Source organism: Squalius cephalus (assembly GCF_949319135.1).
Source record: "Squalius cephalus genome assembly, chromosome: 13".
NCBI classification, from domain to species: domain Eukaryota; kingdom Metazoa; phylum Chordata; class Actinopteri; order Cypriniformes; family Leuciscidae; genus Squalius; species Squalius cephalus.
This window is the reverse complement of record NC_137134.1, coordinates 16,799,649-16,818,597: the sequence shown is the minus strand read 5'-3', so window position 1 is coordinate 16,818,597 and position 18,949 is coordinate 16,799,649. Positions and strand designations below refer to the sequence as shown.

The 18,949-nt window shown below is 38.7% G+C and overlaps 1 protein-coding gene across 4 annotated transcripts in view; it reads left to right on the top strand.

Annotated features, from left to right (window-relative positions):
- Nucleotides 1–18,949, top strand: part of dennd1b (DENN/MADD domain containing 1B) — a 92,132-nt gene that overhangs the window by 35,231 nt on the left and 37,952 nt on the right. For 2 of the 4 annotated variants that reach the window (XM_079890027.1, XM_079890025.1), the window contains 6 exons: nt 1,316–1,365; nt 2,119–2,238; nt 7,631–7,700; nt 11,077–11,157; nt 13,486–13,539; nt 14,465–14,575. In XM_079890027.1, coding sequence (XP_079746153.1) covers nt 11,095–11,157; nt 13,486–13,539; nt 14,465–14,575 — 228 coding nt within the window. In that variant the 5' untranslated portion in view covers nt 1,316–1,365; nt 2,119–2,238; nt 7,631–7,700; nt 11,077–11,094. Of the gene's footprint in view, nt 1–1,315; nt 1,366–2,118; nt 2,239–7,630; nt 7,701–11,076; nt 11,158–11,548; nt 11,609–13,485; nt 13,540–14,464; nt 14,576–18,949 lie in introns of all 4 variants that reach the window. The other 2 variants (XM_079890024.1, XM_079890026.1) reach the window with 2 other exon arrangements.

The window sequence follows — 18,949 nt, the reverse complement described above, 5'->3', positions numbered from 1 at the left end:
CAACCAGTCATCATCCGCGCCGCATATGCATATATACGCAAATAAAAACAGACACCCTCGCAGGCTGGCGAGGCATACATGCACGTTGAACGATTAATTTTGTTTAAAAGTGCAGGAAACGGGTATGGAAGCCGCTTTTGAACTACCCAGCTGCCCCAAAAAACATCGGCACCATTCATCTGAATGGTCGCAGCTTGTTATACTTTGAGCAGGGGATCACTGGCAGTTCCCCATGGCTAGTCTACAGTGCAGGACTGGCCAGACGTGGCTAACCCATATGGCTATGGAAATCCATATGCTGCTGGTGCTAGGACTCTCCCTCTGGGGCTGTGCGGGAAGGTAAAGCCCCAAAGGCTGGGCCTACTTTCGCCCCCCCCCCCCCAATCCTTTCCGCACCTCCTCTGAACCCCTAGTGCTGCTCAGCCATTGTTCCAACAATCTGCCGTCAACTCCGTCGTCCCCACACCTCAAGCGAAACGATCAATGAGCTAATGGCCGCTAATTATTTTAGCCTCTGAACGCCCTCCCCTTTACGTCAGCTTGGTGTCGTTTCCCTTTAAATCCATTCGTTTGCTCATTTGTTTCCCAGCTACTGTTCTGCTTAATGAATAGTTATTTGAAACTGATTTACACCTATCGGAGTATGTTTGAGAAAAGTGATGTGATTTCACTTTTCGAATCAATTGAACTCATGATTTTCGTCTGGCAGACAAAAGAAATAAGACAGGAAAAAAGTCCCCTACATTTGAACCGTATCTAGGGAGCAGAATATCGCAGAAACGTGGAGTTGGGCTCTTTTGACTTGAGACAATACGCAGCCACCAAGCAACCATTTAACAATGCACTAAAACCGTAAATACATTTGTTTGCTTGTTTGTTTGCCAGTTAATGTTCTGCTTAAAGAATATATATTTCAAATTAAGCCGTTTCATTTGATTAACACTGTGCACTCCAAACCATGCAGTTTGTTGAGAAAATGGGTTTTTACTTTTCTAATCAATTGCTCTTATGATTTTCGCCTGGCAGGCGAAAAACTGGTGAAAAATTCTTTAGACATACATTAGAGCCGTATCTGAGCACCAGAATATCATGGAGACATGAAATTGGCAATATGCAACCTTTTAGCATTGCACTAAAACACTCAGAACACATTAGCAACCTCATAGCAACACCCTGGCAAGATCTCTGTTTGTCACATAATCCTCTTTATCATATCGTGTCATGTCATTATCATTAAGTCAATAATTAAGGCTTATCCTTAAATTAATTGACATGATTTGAATGACGCATAATGTCTCTTTTTGTTTCTTTTCAGGAGGTCCTGCAGACAGTGCCTAAGTTCTGTTTCCCATTTGACGTAGAAAGGTAGGACGTCCCTCATGCTTCCAGAAAAGAAATCAATCGATGTGTGAATTGGGAAAAATTAGGATGTTTGTTTATACAACACTCATTCAAACATGTTAAGAGGCTGTCGTAAATGACTCACAGGGAGGAGCCGCACACCTCCTTTGGTTCCAGTAGCACTGGTCTCTAATGTCAGACCCTTCACTTAGAGGTCCGGAGAAATAAAACGCCTTAATAGAAATTAAGATCTCCGCCCCCCAGTAGACAATGTGTTTGCATGTCTCCCCTAACTGGCATGATGTTAGACACGTCACCTGAATAAACAGCACTGTGTGTGTGTTGGCTTGTTTGCTCTTGGAAATGAAAAATGGAAAGTGCCGTTGTATAGTTGATGTGCTGTGTGAGTTCACTTCCTTCCAGCTGAAGCTTTCTTGCTGCCATCTAGTGGAGATAAACTACACAATCACCATTTGTTTAGTTCTTACAACCTTAAATGTGAAACAATCTTTCTGCTGTCAAATGGAAATTAAATTAGTGAATGCATGGAGAATGTTTACAGCAAGTTTTTGTTAATGTGAGTGTTTATTGATAGCTTTTCTGATATTTTACATCAGATATGAGTGAATTTTGCTCTTTTTTTATGATTATGATAATGCTAAAAGTTACAGTCACTGGTTAATACTCGGACCATTCCATCAAATATAATTCAAGTGAACAGTTTGATAAAAGATTAATGTCAAACTTGTTTTTTCCTCTCTTTGTGGTGGACTGAAGAGTGTCCCAGACTCAGGTGGGCCAGAACTTCACGTTTGTGCTCACAGACATTGAGAGCAAGCAGAGGTTCGGTTTCTGTCGGCTGACGTCCGGCTGCAGGGTCTGCATCTGTTTGCTCAGGTAAGAGATTATCATTACTAATGTCAGAACGGATTGTGTGTTTATTTATGCACTTTTTAAACTTTTAAAGTGCATAATTAGTTAGTTGAATTTTGACCATTTGCTGTCTGTTTTTATTATTAATAACATATTATGGATTTATAGTTTGATGTAGCCTATCGATTCATTAGGCCATTTCTTGAAAAATTCCATTTGTCCATTTTCCTGTTTAAGGGAAACCAATTCCAGATGAATTATATTATTGAAACCAACAATAATTCACTTTTATGAAATAATAATAAACACGGATAAAAATATTGTATTTTTAGATCATAATATGCTTTCATATTTTCAGTCTGAACCGTTCCATTGAGAATGGAAAGCAGCAGATAGAAGACTGTTACTGTTACATAAACGCTAAACCAGTGTATTTAATAATACAAAGTCATTTAGTAATTCAGAGCAGCTCAACTGGGACATATCACATTTTTTCCCTCTCCGTCTACACGGTATTGATGGACAATCGCAGGTTTATCATCGTCATGATGAGCTGCTGTCGAGATCTCTCCTCCTCCCGTCCCAGCCAGGATGGCCTTTGTTTTGTGTGTGTGTGTGTGTGTGTGTGTGTGTGTGTGTGTGTGTGTGTGTGTGTGTGTGTTTCTCTCTCTCTCCACTCGTTATTCAGGCACAGAGGCATGCCGGAGACGGTTCACCAATAATTATGCATAAAGCCCTGCTGCCAATTAGCAAGAGTCTCCCCTGTCCCTTTCACTGAGTTTTACATGCTAATTCATTTGACATATGATGTATAAAATTCATTATGCATTCTGAGTAGTTTGCATGGCTTCCTTCATTCATAATAAGAAATGGATTTGAACGTTTTGTTCATTTTTTTTTCATTAAGACTCAAGACTTCTTTTGTTTGTCATCTATTTGGAAAGAACTTGGGGAAACGTAACAGAAGACCTATAGAAAGTTTTGTTTTTCTACCCCCTTTTATTTAGATTTTATTTAGATAGTTTCAAATGTTTTATATATAACATTTGAAACTATGTATATGTATTGACGTACAGTCTTACAGTCTATACAGTACCATAGACTGTAAAAAATAGTCAGACTTACGTATGTATGTATGTGTGTGTATGTATATATATATATATATATATATATATGTTGAACTTTTTATATAAACTGATATATAAATAATTGTTTCGAATACAATTTTAGATTTTTGTAAGGTAACACTTTTTCTTATTCACACACATTTACACTCTCCACCAGAACATAAAAGAAAAGTAATTAAAACAGTTTGTGTCCTTGTGATTGTTGAAGTGCTGGGGCCGTAAAATTGTCACCTAAGCTTACACAAGGAAGTTGCCTAATGAGAGGGACAGTTTTATGTGGACAGCCCTTTGTAGCTTTGCAGGTTTAGCCCAGGCCAAATAGGCCAGGGTTCCTTGGGGCCAAACCACTTCAAAAACACAAGCGTTCCGTTTGACCCCACCCTCTCTGCCCATTCGGCCCTCGGACTCTCTGAGCACATAGCCTTCGGACATCTGCTAGACCCCAGATGAAATAGACCCTCTCTCTCTCTCTCTCTCTTGCCGGTTTTATTTGATGGCTGGGACCCGACTTGGCGTCTTCCTCAGACGGCAGAAGTTTTCTTCAGTTAGTAGTCATTTAGGGATATTTCTTTTCCTTAGCTGAACATAAAACTCAGGAAAAGTCAGGGTGTAATCATATCTCTTCCTGGGAAGGATACAAGGTGCAAGCTGACTTGATTTTAAAGCTCCTAAATACCTCTGATGATTTAGGACGCTTGTTGATTTAAGGGCCGATTAGATCGTACAGGCGTACAAGACAAACCAAAGACCATGCATGCAGTGTTAAACTTCATAAATGCATAAAATGAGTTTAGATTGATTTATAGTGGGATTCTAAAGTCTGAGACCACTAGTGAGATTGTTCTAAATCAGTAAAAATATTGTTTATTGTTATTAATTAATAATGGAAGTAATTTGTTTTCAGAAGTCAAATTGAAAAATTAATGATTTGATTTCCCCCTTTAACTAGAAATAGTACAGAATATTTCATATTAAGTTATTAAGTTTTTATACTATATATATATATATATAATTTTTTTATTGTGGTCTTAGATTTTTTTGTTTTTAAAAATAACTTTTGTCTAGCAAACTGTAAAAAAAAAAGTTGCTGCCTTAAATTTTTAAGTACATTTCAACTTAAATTACATTAAACTGACTTTAAAAAAACGATTTGAATCTTGTATAACTTATAAAAACTGCTCAACTTATTTTGATGAGCTAAAGTAATGTAAAAAAAAATATATGTGGGAATAACTTATTAATCATATAATGTTTTACAGTGCAGTTGCGGGGTTTTATTTAAGTTTCAGCTCAGTAGAAGTACTTAAGTAGCTCACACTTAATTCTTGAAAACACAAATTCATCTTTTCTAACCGTGTCATGACCTACACATTCTCTCATTCATTGGTGGTCAGTTTCTGTCTCTCTTTTTTCCAGCTATCAAACCATTTGCTCAAGCTTATCTGATTCTTCTGGCTGTGGAAGCAAGGAGCTCGAGTTTGTTAGGGATTGCCAGTAAGCCACAGATAAGTTGGTTTACTCTCCAAGTACACACGGCGCTAGAGAACCTAAAAGGGCCGTTGAGATTGGCTCGTCTCAGCACAGTTCAGCATGATGAATGTTCCTTTATCAGAGGATTTGCCGAATACAAACACATTTTTACTTACTAGCTGTGAAGAGATTGGGCTGGGGTGCCGTGCTCCCCTCAGCCTATTTAAAAAAAACAAAAACAAAAAAAAAAGTTCAACTTAAAACAAAAGTGCTTCTGCTTAATGACTGAAAATAAAAATTGAATCCAGAATTTTGTGAAAGGTATTCCTCCCTGGATATCTTCATAAACGCAAGTCTGCTGCTTATGGAGCAGTGATTTATTTGACTTTAATACAAAAGATTTACATGCTCTCATTTAAGAGTATAATGAGTGTTTGTGTTCTCCAAGGCCTGCCGTGCTTTTCTGACAAGGATAGGCTCCCGTTTAAATCCCCTTCACATGTGAAAAATGAAGGATTAGCATCCAGGAGCCTCACATTTTAAACAAAGAGTGAGCAAGAGAGAGATAATGATTTTTTTCTTTGTTGTGCAATGCAGCTTGAGCAAGGTGTCGGTCAATTATGATCTTTCAAACAACGCGTCATGCTAACCAAAACACACCGCAATCCAGGCCATGGATCATTTTTCTCGCCCGTCTGCAATTTGCATAGACACATTTAATTTAGAATAGTGTGACCTGGTTTGCGAACATTGTCATGCACGTCAAAATATTGGCATGTTAAGAGATGATTGTTTTAGGTTAATGGTCACCCAGACTTGAAACTCTCACGCTTGAGCGCACGTCCCTGGGAACGGCGTGCCACTGGCCCCTCTCTACGCATTCGGCAATATGAAAATTTGCATTAGATACACTTAGTTGTGTTTTTTGTTGTCTGTTAATTCCAGTCTGCTGGAGAGCTCACTGACCCATGGAAGGATAAAAAGGGAAAAAAGAAAATCTAATCAAGTCGCTGCGTGCTCTGTGGGTCAGCTGAGATCAGATGATATGAAACCTTTTTTTGCTTTTTCTTCTTCCAAAAGTACCGCATTCCCAGTCATCCATTAATTCAAACTTCTTCTTTACCTACATTGTAGCCAATTAAAGCAATCAAGCAGTAGCGACAAACAAAAGTCAAAGCTCTGCGTTAGAAAAGAATAGCTGATGTAATCGCTCTTGGTTAAGTGTGAGATTTCAGACCGAGTCGAAATGCATGTTGTAATCACACCCACATACCGGTAAAGGAAAAGTCAGAGCCCGCTAGCAGGCCGCATTTTTTTCACTAGATTGCATAACAAAATAAATGGTGTGTGTGTTCTTGCAACCTTCAAGCCAAAACAACACATTGGCCGCGTTCCATCTTTAAAGGCCTGTCAACTTTGCCAAGATTCTGTCAGGCTGCAACACACACAATGTTGCAGATACTCTTGGCTAGTCATTGTGTGATTAGTTAATACACATTGATAAGGTGTGAATTTTTTTAATTTATTTATTTTTACTCCTGCTGGGGAATTAATTTTGAAGAAGAAAAAAAAAAGGAGAGTAGTGACATATGTAGTGACTTAATGTATGACAATGAGGTTCAGGTTGTGCATCTGGGCGCAGCATGCTTGTAAACCATCCCATCCCTGGTTTATTACAGGCTACAGTGGTCCAGTCATGTTTTTGTTGAAGAAACCAAATACTTTTATTTAGCCCGCTCCGTGGTTGGAATGTTTAAAATGCAAGTGTCAGCGAGTACCAAGAATGTGATGATAAGGTTCACTTTAGCTGAAAATGCTAAAGGAAGTCTGTGTGTGTGTGTGTGTGTGTGTGTGTGTGTGTCTGTGTGTGTATGTATCTATATCTATCTATATATATACATATATATAGATATAGATATAGATATAGATATTTATTTATTTATTTATTTACACACATATAAACATATACACACACACACACACACACACACACACACACACACACACACACACACACATATACTATGTAAACAGAGTTTTATGATAGATATGATTCATCGATTTGATGGCACTAATTATATTTTGATGTTATAGATCGCTGGTGTATTGGGACTACATCGAATTTGATTTAAATGTGTTTTGAATTTATAGATTCTCTCGATATTGTTTAAGATTTAAATTTCCCCTAGAGAAAATCCTTATCAGGTGTGCTATGTCATGCCACTAATTGTTTGCAGTTAAAGGACTCTGAGTGTGTTATGTTATCACACCCTGATGAGGACGTTTTAGCCGCTATGCATTGGTGTATGTTTTAAAGTGTTATAGTCATGAATAAATAAATGCTTTTTATATATTTTTTCTAAATGATTAAAGGCTGAGTGCCTTGGCCTCTTATGATTTTTGCAAGTTGAACTATCCCCCATCCAAAAGGAACCGAAATACTGACTTTATACCCTAGTAGCACTTTTTGCATATTGTGTTCTAAGAACCCATTCATTAAAATCTGTGATGCTGTCTACACTGGATGCAGCGATAAATCCCTGACAATAAACTGATTCCCCGTTCTAATTCTGAGGTACTTGTACTCCTCGCGCTTCTGACATGAAGAACAAATGGATTTGCAACGATCGCTTTGTCGCATCTGGTGTAGACATATAGTAAAGCCTGCCAGGTTAAAAGTGAAGGTGAGGAAGAATCGGCTGATTTCGGAAAATTAGAGACGCGCTTTTGAATGGGGCTACAGTGATGTTTATAGCTTTTTCTTGTATAGTATTCTGTAATATTTGTGTAATGTATGTTTTTCCTTCTTTTTTTGACAGCTATCTCCCGTGGTTTGAGATTTACTATAAGCTGCTAAATACCTTTGCAGACTACTTATCAAAACACCAGGTAAGTTAAGGGAAATCTCCAACTTTAACACTATAACAATACGCAGGAATGTACGCATTAAATCTGATAATTCATGGAAAATTGTTCATCAAAAAAGTTGATGTATGAATTCGCATTTAATGCATATTTTTAACTACAGACTTACTTTAAAACACAAAGTCGTCAACTTGTCTTCAAATGAGAAAAATGAAACTTCACTGCAACTTTATGAAATTCACATTTAATGTGATAATTTGAGAATGGTTTAATGAACACATTATCACATTTAATGCAGGTGAATTAAACTGGCAAACTTTTTAAAACTTATCGAAACATTAGATAAGGTAAGGGAAGACTTGAGCAAAAAGGTAAGGGAAAAAAGTTAGCAAAATTTTAATACATAAGAATGGTTTTATGAAATATTTACATAAAAACTCACATTAAATGTCATTTTATATATATATATATATATATATATATATATATATATATATATATATCTTAGGTAAGTAAAGAGATGTCTACAGTCTCTCATTAAAATTTCAGAATGTAAACAGATCAAACAGTATCTGAAAGTTTAGTAATGCTGAACTGTAAACATTTGTAACTGTAAAAAAATGTTTCCTCTGTGAGGCCGCTTTTTCATGTGGCTGATTGCGCCTAGCCGGCCCCCCTATTGAGCAAACTGCTAATGTCACAAACAGCATCAAAATTACCCACGTTCCTGCCATCCAGCTTGTGAGCCAAAAGTGCCACTGCAAAGCAAAACTTTAGTGTTTTTTTTTGTGCAAAGACAAAGGAGAAAGAAAAACGTCATCTATAATCCATCTCAGCGAAACAGGCACAGTTGGTTGGTTGCGCTTTGCTTTGCAGTGTTGTTGACATTTAACAGACCGAGCATCGAACAGGAAGTCAGTCCTTATGATATACGGGAAAACAAATTGTCAGGAAATACACTGTGCCAAATCGTTTTTTTTTTTTTTTTTTTCTCCCTTTCTGAAAGTTTCACAGCAGTAGGAGACGAAGAAAAGTTTGAATTAGGAAAAGGGGACGAAAATATTAAGCTAACATCAAATGAAAAACAGAGTTTGTGTGGAGCCAGCGAGTAACTGAAGTGTTCAGCGTTTCTCTATCAGTCTCTTATCATTCAGTTATGTGTAACGGAGCCGCTGAAAGAGAAGTGAAGAAGACCAAGCCTCCGCTACACAAACAAATCATGGGCTAAGTACACTGGGACTCACAGGGGTCAGGAATTAAGCCGTAAGATGCTCTGTGTCATCGACCCATTGCACTAACAAAAGTATCCTTTTTTTTCTTTTTCTTTTTTAAACCCCAAAGAAAAGAGTTTCCTCTCATTCTCCAAATTCCATGTTTGTTCATTATGTAAAGTGCATTCTTTTTTAAAATTTAAGGCATTTAGCAGATAGAAAGTTGCACTCTTATTTAGTGCAACTGTCAAAGACCTTCGGCTTCACAGATTGAATGGATGCAATTCAGAATGTTTTCTTTTGGGGGGAAAAAGGTGCTGCCTTAAAAAAATTTAAGCAGTACACATAGTGTATTGTTCATCAGTGCAACAATTTATTTCACGAACAATTTGCGCAGAAATTTGCATTAAATGCGACAATTTAGGCAAGAATAGTTTTAGGAAGTATGTACACAAATTTTCATTGTGTGTGACAATTTTATGTGAAAAATTGTTTATGTACTATTTATGCAGTAAATGCAACAATTTAAATAAGAACCGTTTTTACAAATGATTTGCACAGACATTTGCTCTAAATGCAACAATTTATGTAAGAATGGTTTTATGAAAGATTTACTCATACATTTTAAAAATTTGCATTAAATATGACAATTTATATAAGAACATCTTTACGAATTTGCACAGAAATTTGCAGTAAATGCAGCAATTTATGTAAGAATGGTTTAATGAAAATTTTACATATACATTTTAAATGAAAGTTGTTTTATGTACAATTTAGACAGAAATTTGCATTAAATGGAACAATTTATATAAGAACGTTTTTCTGAATTATTTGCACAGAAATTTGCACTAAATGCAGCAATTTATGTAAGAATGATTTCATGAAAGATTTACACATACATTTTAAATGAAAGTTGTTTTTATGTACAATTTAGACAGAAATTTGCATTAAATGCGACCATTTATATAAGAACATTTTTACGAATTTGCACAGAAATTTGCAGTAAATGCAGCAATTTATTTAATAATGTTTTCATGAAAGAGTTACTCATAAATTTTAAATTAAAATTGTTTTTACAATGCTACAGTTAACAAAAGAACAGTTTTACAAATGGTTTACACCAAAATGTGCATTAAATGCAACAGTTTCCGTAATGGGTCTTCTTTATGAAACGTGAACAAATACTGTTATATTCACAAATACTAACTATTCTCAAGTAATTTGTTGCATTTAATTCAATGCAGAAACGTATACACTAATAAATGTATTAATTTGTTTTGCACAGTGGTTTTACAAATTTAATTTGCATTGAATGTGACTGATTATTTTTTGTTGATCCGTGTTTTTGGAAGTTTTTTTTCTACATTTTACTCATTTTCTCCCTTACAAACTGTCCAACAAAAGCTAAACTCTAGGACGCGTAAATGAATTCTTTGAGCAAGCAAGCATGATCGGGTTGACTTTTGGCGTTCCGTTCCGCGTGAGGCAGTGTTGACTGACGAGGAAGGACAAGAGCGATGAAGGTTTATGGCGAGGGTAAATGAAGTGTTTCCTCAGGCTGTGTTACTGACCATGCGTGTGAGCATCCAGGCTCTCGTGACAGCAGCTCACACACCCCCGCACACACATATGTACATACACACGGCCATATACGCTGCAAGCTCTGGCCACATAGCTAATCTGGGAACTTGCTTACATGGAAAGGGCATATCTAAATATGTGCCTAACTATTCGATGTCAGACTTTGTTTTAACAGCAGCAGCATCGCTATTCTACAGCAAGTTTGAGAGGGTAAATTGCACTCTTGTCATAAAAGCTCGTAAAAGCTCAGCGTTGTAATCCTGAGGCCTGTTTTGTGGCAAAGCTTTTCTCCAATGGCTTCTTAAAGCCGCCCGCTCTGAGCAAGGACCTTTGGTTAATTACGAACAGCCAATGTTTGCCATAAATCATCCCCAGAATAATAAGCGTCTGCCGCAGCCTAGCTTACCGTCTCTTAACCTCAGGATCGCTCGTTAAATGTGTGTCAGTCAGATATATTTCTCTTCCGTAGACTGCTGTAGGAATACTTAAATCATAGAATCTCTTTGCAGTTTGCGTTTTTTTTTTTTTTTTTTTTTTTTTTTGCTCATTGTGCATTTTTCTTGTTTTGTTTGTTTTTCTTATTAGCCTTTTTTTTTTTGTCCTCACAGGAAGATGACTTGAACGACATGTTGGAAACCCTGCACAACCACCCTGTGCCAAAGCCGAATACGCCAGTAAATCTGAGTGTGGTAGGTACTGGGGAGGAATAACGGTTTGTTTAGAAACAGAAGTGGGACCGCCAGCCTTTTTCTCTTATAAGAGACGGCTGGACAGCTTTAAACCTGATGAACACTTTTGCAAATCATCAAATCCAGCAGCAACCATTGGTTAACACCATCTTAAACAGCTGCCAGTCAATGATCCATCCATCCATCCATCCATCCATCCATCCATCCATCCATCCGTCTGTCTGTCTGTCGTCTGACTATCTATCTGTCCATCTATCCATCCAATTTCTATACGTCAATATTTTCCCGTCTATGTCAGTTTTTTTTTCCAATCTCTGTCTGTCTATATGTATGTCTATATGTTTGATCTCTCCATCTAATCCATCTATATTCTTTCCTTCATTTTTGCAAGAGCAACCACTTACATTTTGCCTATGGGCAAATAGTGCAAGATCCAGGAAGCAGACAGTCGGTGAGTGGGGAGAGAGTGTGCTGAAGGGAAAGGGATGAAAAGAGAGAGAGAGAGAATGGGGCAGTTCTGAAATTTGGAGCCGTTGGCCTAATCGCATGGGAGACAGCTTTCCAATTTTGCCAAATAATCCATCTCTATTCTTTTTATAAAATATGGCAAAAACCCATCTTGGGTCTTGTCAGTTCTTTTTTTTTCTTGTCTGGAAAACAATCAAACTTGCTAAATGATTCATGCTCTTCCATGCTGCTGAATTCTCTTTTCAAATATCAAACATTTTTATTTATTTATTTATTTATTTTATTTTTTTAAGCAAAAGGCAGTTATGCTCAAGAAATCTCACTGATGCTCTGCCCATTAGCCTACATTTAAAAAAAAAACATCCTTGAATATCTGCTCAACAGCATTGTATTTAAACATCATGCTGTTTTATTTTTCAAGCTGTAACACTTTATGATATCATGTTCCGACTGTATTCCTAGAATGTTGTATATGTATAATAAATATGTGTTTTGAAGCTTTATTTAGACACCTCAGAGCAAAATATTCAATGTGCGTGTATACATATGTCCCAAAAAAACATTTATTTATCACATTATATTAAATACAATAAGTTGACATCACTAGATATTAAGCTTGCTATTAGTAAGCATCAGTTGAAGAATTTGACCTTAGCCTACAATCTAAAAGCCCATCAGGTCATCCGAAGGGGTTTCTTGGAGTTGCCCGTACTGTCTTCTAGTCGGTGGTGGGTTCACTAATCACCGTTATGTTCTGCTTTAACATCTTTGAAGTTAAAATGATTAGCAGAATGAAACATTTTGGAATTTGGGAAAGAGGGTCTTGGTGATAGGAGAGGTTTGAATCAGCACTGCGTGGGGAGTAATGTTTCAATCAGACGTGTGTGTGTGTGTGTGTGTGTGTGCTGAGGAGTGGTGTTGGGTGCAGGGTCTGGGATTTTGATCACACTACAGGGAGCAGCAGGCAGAGCGTGGTGATAACAAGCGCTCTGATAATGTGTGATTTTTATAAACACGGCTGCAAAGTGTTGGCCACCGCCAGCTGGAACTGTAGTCCACGACATGGAGGGCAGTCAGCTGCTCGGTATGGGAAAATAAACACATGTCAGCACATGAAGAAGAGAACTTGGTCACTCTGCTTTATTGATATCTTCAAACTGTTTACGTTCGTACGATTATCGCAAAAGTACTCTGGACACACACATAGAGCCCAGATAAATTGTTTTGACATTGCACAGCACTTGGTTTGATCGCTCGAGTCATGTGATCACAGCGTCCAAGATAAATATTTGACATCTTTTGAGTATTAGAGGATGCTAGTTGCACTTGCATTTGTTTGTGGAACATACGCGAAGGCAGCAAAAGTTGAACCTATGTGTTGAGCAACAGATGGGTACTCTTTATGCACGACGAATCGCGGCCCAGCATTGGGAAAGAGCGGAGCGCTCCACACATGCAAACAAAAAGTGCTAAAGTTAGCAGGCAGCGTGGGATCTTTGCTTCGGAGCCTCTTTGATCCAGACATTAAACTTACTCGCCTGTTCAAACGTACGCCTGGCAGACCCCTCTGATACTGTCAGAACAGAGCAGTTGGCTTTTGTACCTTAATAAAGACATTCTCTCCGATGCGGGGAGCCTCCTCCGGTAGTGTCCACAGGGGATCGGCGTTTGTTGACTTCATGTATCCGTATCTGTTGTCTGTATGTATGATGTTAACAAGCTTAGACACAGTTCAGGCCAATCGTGGTTTATTTATTGGTTGTGGAACAGACAGTAAGTTAAAGTGTCTATAAACACTAAATAGTGGATGGTTGCAAAATGGTGACCTTTTCTTCATCTTTTCTTGTCTGTTTTCTGCAGCATTCATACTTCATAGCTCCTGACATTAATGGACTCCCCACCATACCTGAAAGTGTGAGTATGTTTAACCCAGTCAACATTACAGAGGCCCCAAAAATAAAGCCACACTTAATGTACAGTATGAATGTCATTGCACTTCATATTAAATCAAGTGACTATGAGAAAAACGAAACATGAAGCAAAAAATAAAACAAACCAAAACATGAAATGAAATGAAACAAAGCAAAAAATATTAAATAACCCCCTGGTTTCACAGACAAGGCTTAAGCCTTGTCCCAGACTAAAATGAATGTTTAAGCTGTTTTTAAAATATGTCAGTGCCATTGTTTTGTCTCAAGATGCACACCTGTAAAGCACATTTATAAAAGCTACTTAAATGTTCTAATTGAACTAAGGCCTAATCCTTAAAGGGATAGTTTACCCAAAAATGAAAATTCTGTCAGTAATTACTCACCCTCATGTTGTTCCAACCCCGTAAGACTTTCGTGAGTCCAACCCAGAAGCGCTGCGCTGTTACACTACGTGAACTCACTCAGGCCCACACAGAAGAAAATGAATAGTTGAATAAAGTCGTTATTTTTGTGTTTTTTTGCGCACAAAAAGTATTCTCATCGCTTGATAAACTTATGGTTAAGCCATTGTAGTCACTTGGACTACTTTAACGATGTCTTTACTAACTTTTCTTCTGGGCTGGCAAGTTTCAGTAACATAGAAGCTTATGAAGGAGTGAGACAGCTCTCAGATTTCATCAAAAATATCTTAATTTGAGTTCTGAAGATGAACGAAAGTCTTACGGGTTTGGAACAACATGAGGGTGAGTAATTACTGACAGAATTTAAATTTTTGGGTGAACTAACCCTTTAATCTAAGCCCCTGTCTATGAAACCAGGCCTAAATATATCTAATGCAATTACATTCATACATTTTTAGGTGTGACGTGGTGTCCAATCTTAATCAACATCATTTTTTCTCCTCCTAGAGAAATTTAACTGAGTACTTTGTAGCAGTGGATGTGAACAACATGTTGCACCTCTACGCCAGCATGCTGCATGAGCGACGCATCATCATTACCTCAAGCAAGCTTAGCACTGTGAGTTTCTGCTGTCGTTCTCATTGACACATCAAACAGCTTTCTTCTTACTTAAAAAATATTATATATGTGGTTTTTATACAATAATTTAAAATGGGTCTTTTGGGAACAATTGCATGTAAAGAAATGTTTTATCGTATAGCCTATGTTTCCAATTAACATGATGTGCGATGGAATCATTTGTTGTATGTTTTTTTTTTTCCCCCACAAGACTTGAAACCTTTCTCAAGGTGGAAGATGCAGAATCATATACTGTATTATGTAGATCTTATCTAGGGCTGGGCATCGTCAACTACCTCATGCACATCATAATAAAAGAGTTATGTAGATGACCTGTTTCTCATTAATTGAACTTTAGATAAAAAAATGATCTAAAACGTTTTAAAAAAAAATACTGTACAGTGATTCAGCTCTCACTGTTTTGCCATTTTGGGTATTTCTCTAGGCTTATGCTCAGTCAAGTCTTTTAGCTTTAAATTATCACTTATTGGATCCTTGACTCTTTCACATATTTTCTTTCTGGCTCTTCTTGCCTGAAAAAGGGAGTGGGCGCTTATCGCATGGGGGCGGACGATGGTCCAAACTTTCACGACAGTTGGAGAAGCGGCGAGTGATGTCATTCGCTCCCTATCTCGCTCCGATTCCCCCCTAGAGCATCTGCGGTGCGCTCGCCGACAGTGCCGGAAACGAGGGGCTCCCCTTGGACCCTCTCTGGCTCCGGAGGAGGCTGTCGGAATGACCCTATCCACAGAGTATTTCACTCCTCCGGGCTGCCGCCTTCATTCCGTGTGCTCACTGACACGAGGGGTTAGAATGTGCAAATCATTAGTCTCTTGGGAAAATCTTTTTTTTTTTTTACTATCTCATAACAAGATTTACTGTTTTGCAGAATGGGAGCATGAGTGACCTTAAGTTTATGAAACTAATATGCCAAAAGAGTTACTACGAAGACTAGTGATATTAAGGTTCCACCTCAGCGAAGACTTTCATCATCTCAAATCCGGAAACCATCCGTCTTCTTCTCTAGAGCTTTGGGAGTTCCAAGCAACTATAGGAAGACACACACAGCCAATTTTGCCAAAATTTCATAGACGCAAATGCAGACATATGGCCAATTTCTGAAATGTTCCGAGAGGGCATATGGCAGTGTCCAGGGTGTGGTTAGCCTACCGCTACCGTTTCTCTAGCCAGCCAACGGGATAAAGAAAGAGAAAGAAAGAGGAAGAGAGGGAATCCATTATGCATGCTGCCAGCGGACCCTGAGTGTTCGGGCCCCCAGTGAACCTGCTGTGTCAGTCTAGCAGAACATGGCCGCACACTTGCCTGTATTGGAAAGCAAAGGAATAAATCATGATCTAACAACAATGCATCAGTTGACTTATTGCTGTTTTGTGACCAGAGGTAAGGAGTACCACTGTTTTAAAACCATGTCGCAGGCTCCGGGAGGCAGCCGCCCATGCAGTCTTGTCATATGCCAGTATAATTGTGCTGCATCAGGATCCCTCTAACTAGTCAACTGGGAGGCCCTGGCGCGTTTCATCTGCGAGACCCCCTCGGCCGGCCCCGAGTCTTGACAGCCGCCTTCTCATCATGCTGTCAGTGGTATGCTAACAAGACCCGATCCTGTCTTGGCCTGTGGTGCTAGCCACTGAGGTTCCTTTCGGCCTCACACTCTCCGCTTTTTTACTCTCTACTCAGCAATGCCGTCTTATTTTCATTCCTTCTTCAAGCATCTCTCTTACCACACCTTTAATAGACATTTTATCTTCCTCCGGCACTTCCTGTTCTCTTCTTTGTGATATTGTGTTGCAGTGGGAGGTGGATTAGTGGTGTTTGGCGCCCTGCGCCCTACCTCTACCTTTTCTTTTTTTAATGCCACCGCCTTGTTAGCGATACACCTGTGTCGGCGCCCCGCTCGGAGCCGTGCGTTTGTCAACAGGAGGGGAGAGCGAGGCTTGGTAATTGGGAAACAAGGAGAGGGCCAGGGGAGAGAAGTCTCGCAGGTAGCAGAAGTCAGCGCAGACTGCGGCGCTGTCACCCTTGTCAGGGGGAATCGCACCTCTAGTCTCCAGTCTGCCCCAATCACAGATTCCACTGTGAGCTTTGTTGTGCTTATCAAAGAACGGGACCTTTTTTTTTTTTTTTTTTTTGGTCTTTGTCTATTCTTGGAGAAGTTGCCATGGATATTTTTGAATCCCAGCTTCTCCCTAGATGTAGGGAATATGTTCGTCAACTTGTTTACATAGACAGGGTTCACTGGAAAGGTGTTACAAAGCATATCTTTATACTTCATCTGTGGAATATATCTCAGCAAGGCAAAATGGTACAAATGTACTCCTAGAGATGAGTGTGAATGTGGTTTGATTGTGAAGTGAGGGTTATGTGACTGTCACCTGATTGGGCAAATCCAGAGTTCAGTGAGCAAAGATGGCAAAATCCTTCTATTTCCTTTCCTGAAAGGTGCAGATCTATTTCTAGGTCTTCTAGCATGCTACTTATCAGTAGAAATTGTTATATGGTTAGTCTTTCATTTTTTACCTTGTCATCTTTTTAATAAACAGGGTAATTACTGAATTTGTAAACGAATCAGTGCAGCCTTGAGTGTCATGATTTTTTTATGTAATATCAAAGGATAGGGTCACATATGCAATAGAGTTTGGATCTGACATGGGGAGGTAACATTTCAGTTTCGACCAAGCGATGGTCAGCTTGAAATATCAGCCTATCACTAGTAATTTAATTACTAGTGATAATTTAATTTAATTTTGGCATATATTTTATATAAATCTGATGTTGCATATTTGTTCATTTTCATGTAAAAACCTTTCCTCATAAAAGGACAGTGTCATGTGTACTTTGGAAATCTTTATAATGGCATCATTGGTTTTCTGGGGTCTATTGTATTTCCAAAGCCAGATCCCTTTGTATAATCTGCTCTATGGTTGGTCTCCATAGAGAAGACCCCCACTTAACACGTCCCCAGCACGCTCATTATCGCTAACGGCAGCGGTAGCTCACAGGTCTCGGCAGGATGCAGCCCTGCATCCAAACAAACCGTAATCCAGCATTTGTTCTTGCGGATGACTTCTTCTTTCAAAGGAATATCAAGCATACCTTGCCTTTTGTGGCCATTTGGCTTTCTTTTTATTTGGCATTTCTTTATTTATTAATTATTCATAAGACCGCCAAATATTTTATTAGGTGCAGCACTCCAGCAGTGCATTGTGGGTACAACTAAAGATTCAATGGCATCGATACAGTTATTCTGAACTTTCTCTTTAATTGTCACAGAAAGGAGGTCACGACTGACTTTCTTGCAGGATCGTGTGTGCTTTATGATGAATCCCTCGGTTGTGAGCAAAACAACTTTTGTGGGAAAAATATCAAGAGTTAATTTGTTTTTGAATTCCACCTTTTAATGTTTATCTAGGTTTTGCCACCTCCTTTTTGTGCCCTCGTCTTTGAAAGAAGACGGCACGGCTTTACTTTCAAGTCGAGAATAAATCAAGCCAATTGGGCTTGTCTGTGGACATTGTTGAATTAATTGGAATACGCCATTAGGCTTTCTTACCCATCTCTGCATGGTACGGAAGGGTTCCCCTCTAAGAAACTAGATGGCAGTCTGTTCGCAGTCAAAGAAAAGTGTTTCTTTGCAGTGCAATGACCTCTCTGCATGATTCATTTATTGGACCTTGAGAAATAGGATCTCGAACAGAGCGGGTCTCAAAGCTTTGATATCAACCAAACTTCAATTGGTGAGAAATGCCATAAATATTCATTGCTTTCTTCTAAATTGCCTGAACAAAATTAGATCTGTCACAACTAAAGCCTTTTCGTTCTTTTCAGAGTACTGCACAACAAATTTGCATATGTTATAATGCATGCCACTAAATTACTGTTAATTAAAGCTGGACTATTTCTTGACTCGATAGGTCACGTCTTATCTGGAGCGGTTGCGTTCGAACACAATGTCACAGAATTCGATGCACAACAACAACAACACGCAACCAGCCTTACACCTCGCGCACAGTTGAATACAGACGGGATTCCGGATTTAAACTGATCTCTTTGAAGCGAGCTGTTGTGCCACCGCCAAGCTTGCTTGGTTTCAGTGGTCAATTGTGATATTGTGTGTCAGTGAGCAGGGGGGTCTCTTGATACTTCGGAGCCATGGTTCACACACATTACTGGAAGCTCCAATTGTCAAGACCCCTTCTTCCAGCCCCTACTCCCCGTGGTATTCCAACAGCTCACAGTCTCTCTTGGCTAACTCATGTTTCATTCTTTGGCAATTTGCCCTAATGAAGTCCCAGAGGAGCCTTCAGACCTCTGTTCTTTTTCCATATTTAATCATGTTATTTTAATCTGGAAGAT